The sequence below is a fragment of the Priapulus caudatus genome, unplaced genomic scaffold (assembly GCF_000485595.1).
Source record: "Priapulus caudatus unplaced genomic scaffold, Priapulus_caudatus-5.0.1 Scaffold1150, whole genome shotgun sequence".
NCBI classification, from domain to species: Eukaryota; Metazoa; Priapulida; class Priapulimorpha; order Priapulimorphida; family Priapulidae; genus Priapulus; species Priapulus caudatus.
In genome coordinates, this window is record NW_014578211.1 from 75,002 (window position 1) to 80,413 (window position 5,412).

The following is a 5,412-nucleotide window of genomic DNA, read 5'->3' on the forward strand; positions in this document are numbered from 1 at the left end:
TCCTCCCCCACCTGCACGCTCGCACTAATCCGGATCCAATTAATTAATTAATTTTTCCACTTAATTAATTAATTAATTAATAAAAAATTTCACATTGAGAGAATTCAGCTGCCTTGACGGAGGTCTGTGCTCTCCGAGTGCTCTAGTATTTTATATGGTATCCTCCTTGTTTCCATGTTTCATACTCCAGCCCCTTGATAAAGTGCACTTGATACATCAAGTTAAATGTCATGTTTCCTACATTCTTCTATATCATATTTATGTATATACAGTGTATTCTTTGTTACGAACATGTAAGCATTAGATGATTGATGGGTGTGTTTGCTTTGTATTGCAGAAATGTTTTTTGTGGGATTGATTTCAACCCTAGTAGTGACCCTTCCGCTTTTTGCACGTTTTTCTACTCTTACGCCGGAGGGTATGTACTGCATCTATTAAACCCTTACTATATAATTGTTTATTAAGATTATACCAGGATTATCACCACATCAAATCAAGTAACCTAAATGGCATAGCAGACGAATCTACTGTATCTAGCTTCCCTTTTTTCCTTCCGATTACTGAAGTTCTAAATGACAATCTAACTTCACATTGTTGGGCAAGCTGTTTGGTGTGGTTGTAATGCAGGTTAAAATTACAATCCTACTATATATCATATTATATATTACATTATATAAAATTACATTACATTATAATTATATATAATGATCTGGAGCATGTCCTTCACAACAGAAGAATGTTCTCGTGACATTTTTGCATTAATAATAATAATTATTATTGATGTTATTGTTGTTGTTGATGTTGTTGTTGTCATTATTTTTCACATATGAATTACATTTTATTATCTAAACAAGCGCGAGCGTTCTCCCGTTAGTCTCTGGAGCCGTTCTCTTCCTCAGCAGTGACGTTCTTGTGTTTGTTGGTGGTCGGCAGACCTGGAGCCGTTCTCTTCCTCAGCAGTGACGTTCTTGTGTTTGTTGGTGGTCGGCAGACATTTATAGACTGGTACCCGGTCCCACCTATCGGCTTACCTACACTTACCCACCCATCGAGTAATCGAGGTGGGAGCGAGTACCAGTCTAGTGCCTTTATTGGACATGCTATCGTTGGCATGAGTATAAATTATTTCTTTACGATTGTAGTATATTACTATATAATTAGTGTGTGTCACAGTGAACTAGAAGAACGGCATGATTATGACACTGCGTCTGCAAACTCATATACTGTGTTGGCAGTGTTGCAGAATGCAGGTAACCGTAATGTTGTCAATTTGTTATTTATATAATTATGACACAGTGACAATGTCAACACACCAACACAAGACAACACAATGTCAACCCAACGGCAACACATGACTCAAGAGTATAAATAAAGTCATCATAAACTGATAAAGGGGATAAAATTCGTATATAAAGCGGGTATTAGTCATATCTAAATTGGGTATTTTATGGATTATATTTGGATGAAGGATAGTTTGGGGTGGTTTGGCTCATGACATAGGGTCTATCATCTATCATCTATATCCCCCAGGTTACTGCCGGAACTAGCTCCAAGAAACGGTATTGCTAGGGTTAGAATACCGGTCGGGAATACCGGTCAATACCGGTCAATACCGGTCAATACAAATCAATACCGGTTAGAATACCGACGGATTGTATAGACAATCCGTCGCACAGCCTGGTCGGGCTATGCCGGAACGTACCCAGGTAACAATATATGGTTAGGAAGTAGGCAAAGGCGACTCCCTAAACTCGTTAGTGGAGTAGGCGAGGTACGATCCGGCATATTAGATAGTACCAGGGTACCGGTACGTTCCAGTATACCGTACCGTACCCAGGGTACGTTCCAGCAGTACCCTGGGCGACTTAGACCCTCTCAGCGATAGTTTGGGACCCCTTAAATGTGTTTTTGCATGTGTGCTAAACTATAAATATTCCGGGGTGCTAAACTGCAAATATGTGTCGGGCCTATATGTGTTATTGATGACTGATTTATTTGCAGAATTGCCTATTACACTGACAAGTGGCTTACCAATGCGGCTTTCAATAGCTCCATTAACCACTGGGATTAAACTTGAGCTACGCAATGACACCAGGAATGTCACACAAGAAGGCAGTCCAGGATTTGTTATTTTTCAAGTGCACAGTCAAGTGCATGCGCTAACACTATCACTTACGCCACAGTATGAGTACGAGTCTTCTGTGAATACAACTGCTGCAGGTATTTATAAATTTTGCAGCTAAAGCAGCGCTGTGCCAATTAAAACTTAATTGCTGTTTGATTGGAACAGAATTAATTTTGTTGCATATTTTCTGCACGTTCTTGTTTTTGGTTCCTACTCAGATGTTGCTAACTTATCGACCCTCTTGTCTAAACATACTTCTTGATTTCAGCAGGTAAATAATAATTTTTTTATGTCAGTAGCACTGAGACTCGAGAGGGTCTATGTCCCCCAGGGTACTGTCGGAACATACCCTGGGTACGGTCCGGTATACCGGAACGTACCCTGGTACTCTTTAATATGCCGGACCGTACCTCGCCTACTCCACGAACGAGTCTAGGGAGTTGCCTACGCCTACTCCCTAACCCTAATCCTAACCCTAACCATATCAGATAGTTACCAGGGTACGTTCCGGTATACCGGACAGTACCCAGGGTACGTTCCGGCAGTACCCTGGGGGACATAGTCCCTATGAGCGTCAGTAGCCACAAGTTACCCTCTTGCTTCTCACGACGTGGCCGGCCTCTATATGTCGTGAAACAGTCGTAGAGCCTGGTCGCGCTAGCATATAAGCATCTGATTAGGAGTAGATAATAGAGAGTCTCTATTATCTACTCTTGATCTGATGTATATAGCATTTAGTATTTGCTGAAAATGATCGCTTTCCTCCTTTGAAGTGTCAGATTCATTTACCACGTTTCTCTTCTTTCAGGAGTTGTGTATGTTTACAAAATTCTCTCTGAGCATCCTACTGCATATCTCAACAACACTCACAATACCAGCGTACAAGTGTTGATTATTGCGACTTCTTACACCGATCGGGGTGTGTACAATATAACTATTACCTGTAGTGCATTATTCGTGATGTTGGGTACTCAGTGAGATTCAAGTCGATAATATTTCCAATTTAATTAATATAAATGGTCAAGAAACTTTTGATGTAGTGTGTGATTGCGGTTACTGTGATTAATCAAAATGCATAATTGTTTTTAATTCCTATCTGCCAAAAACGTTTTTGTCTGTCATTCAGTTTACGGTTGAAATTGCAAGCACTTTTTTGACTGCTGCCAATCTGAAAACTGAAATAGAGTTAAAAGCATAAACACGTTTTATAGCCATTTTTACAGTGTATAGCAACTTGATGGAGCTTGCCGTGTTAAGCTTTTGATTATTCGACTTGTAGATCCCATCCCTGGTGGCTGCAGTCTGGAATTTGCTCAGGAGCAGGCACCGTATTGCAAGCTGCATGAGCACTACAGCATCGCAGCCACATTGAACTTTCAGTTTGCACAGCAGATATCAGCGAGGGGCAGCCCTGTATCCTGTGAGACAAGCTATCAGCTAAACAGGTGGCTGTGCACATAGTATGGCAGTCGTGGTGAAGTCGGTCATAGTCTTGCTAGTTGCAATTCGTCGCTATGCTGTTTAAAGCTTGGTTACACACGCTTGATTTCTAATGATTTTTCGTCTAATCCCATTGACCTAATTGCAATGATATTCTGATGCTCGTCGTTGCAGTGTTGAATACGATGTCTACATGTACTTTTTGAAGCATAACGATTTTAGTGAAGATGAGTATTTCGCCTCCATAGAGAAGTTATTAACCGTGAACTCTATACAGGAAACTGCCAGGAAGGTGTGTATAGATTATATATATATATATATATATATATATATATTTATTTATATATATTTATTTATATATATGCACGTGTATCTTCTTTATATTCTTCTCATCATCACTCAGGCGAATATTGTTTTTTTTTTATTCCACTGCGAATTAAACCTGAAGTTGTTCTTCTTGTGTCTCAGGTGCATACGCTAGATTCCAAGGAGAAGACGAGCGTGGGGTTTGGCTTGTACCGTGGCCAGGGTGCGATGTATGCCGTCATAGCGAGAGACAGAGAGACACTGAGGGCAGTACCATACGTGCCCATCGGTGGTTACGGCTGCAAGCTTTCCGAGCCTGCACATACCTGTGATGGCTACAGTAAGCTGCATTGTAGAATGCACTCCTAGCAAAGCTTAGTCTTCTTCTTCTTCTTCTTCTTCTTTGTTGTCGTAGTCTCTCGCGGATGGTCCACGCTAAGACGTCAGCTATGGCTGACCTCCCTGTTGATGATTTTCTCCACCTCCCTCGATCGGCCGCATCATCTCATCCTCTGTTACTCCCAACCTTCTCATCTCCGCCTCCACTCCATCCCTCCATCTAATTCTCTGTCGCCCTCTCATCCTTCTGCCATGCTCTCTTCGTTTGCTCCTCATCTCTCTCCTAACACGTGCCCATACCATCTCGTCCTACTTTGCAATATGACTTCCTTAATGTCTCGTACTCCAGCTATTCGTCGTACCTCCTCATTTGTTCTTCTTTCTCTCAGTGAAACCCTCATTTGTTCTTCTTTCTCTCAGTGAAACCCTCATTTGTTCTTCTTTCTCTCAGTGAAACCCTCATTTGTTCTTCTTTCTCTCGGTGACAAGCTCAGTGAAGTGAAACAATTGCTTATGCTCCTCAAACATTGTATGTTGGAACAAATTAACACTATTGTAGTGTCGGTTGCGTTTGTGAACGTATTTGAATGTCAGGGACAGGGAAGTGTAATATAAGAGTATTAAATTATGAATTTAGTACTTGAACTTACTGCTAGTTTAATAGTGGAAGAAAAATATCCCTCAGTTTATAGAATTTTAATTGTACATCCCCATTTGCTTTCCAAAATGATTTACAAATTGTACAATGTTACCAAGATTTTTTTTTTTACATCAGACGATGTTGCGGGTCAAGTCATTTCCTCTCTGATCGGTATCATAGGGCCTAGTCATGTGTTTCCTCGGGCACAGACTATTTAAAACGGGTAAGTTTTGACAGAGCAGTAACTATTACATTCGGTGCTCTTCATTCCAACCATGTAACCAGTTTAGACACCATATTCCATATTTTAGACCACATCATCATTGTCTACGTCCCACAAAAACACTGTCTCTAGTTCACTAAAAACACCAAAGTTTCATTCGATATTTCATATGGTATCCTCCTTGTTTCCATGTTTCATACTCCAGCCCCTTGATAAAGTGCACTTGATACATCAAGTTAAATGTCATGTTTCCTACATTCTTCTATATCATATTTATGTATATACAGTGTATTCTTTGTTACGAACATGTAAGCATTAGATGATTGATGGTTGTGTTTG

General features: G+C 40.4%; 1 protein-coding gene across 1 annotated transcript in view; it reads left to right on the plus strand.

Annotated features, from left to right (window-relative positions):
- Positions 1–1,075: 1,075 nt before the first annotated feature.
- LOC106815570 (transmembrane 7 superfamily member 3-like) overlaps positions 1,076–5,412 on the plus strand; it is a 12,366-nt gene continuing 8,029 nt past the window's right edge. The window contains exons 1-6 of the mRNA XM_014820040.1: positions 1,076–1,250; positions 2,002–2,220; positions 2,934–3,044; positions 3,405–3,570; positions 3,740–3,857; positions 4,034–4,211. Coding sequence (XP_014675526.1) covers positions 1,112–1,250; positions 2,002–2,220; positions 2,934–3,044; positions 3,405–3,570; positions 3,740–3,857; positions 4,034–4,211 — 931 coding nt within the window. The 5' untranslated portion in view covers positions 1,076–1,111. The remainder of the gene's footprint in view (positions 1,251–2,001; positions 2,221–2,933; positions 3,045–3,404; positions 3,571–3,739; positions 3,858–4,033; positions 4,212–5,412) is intronic.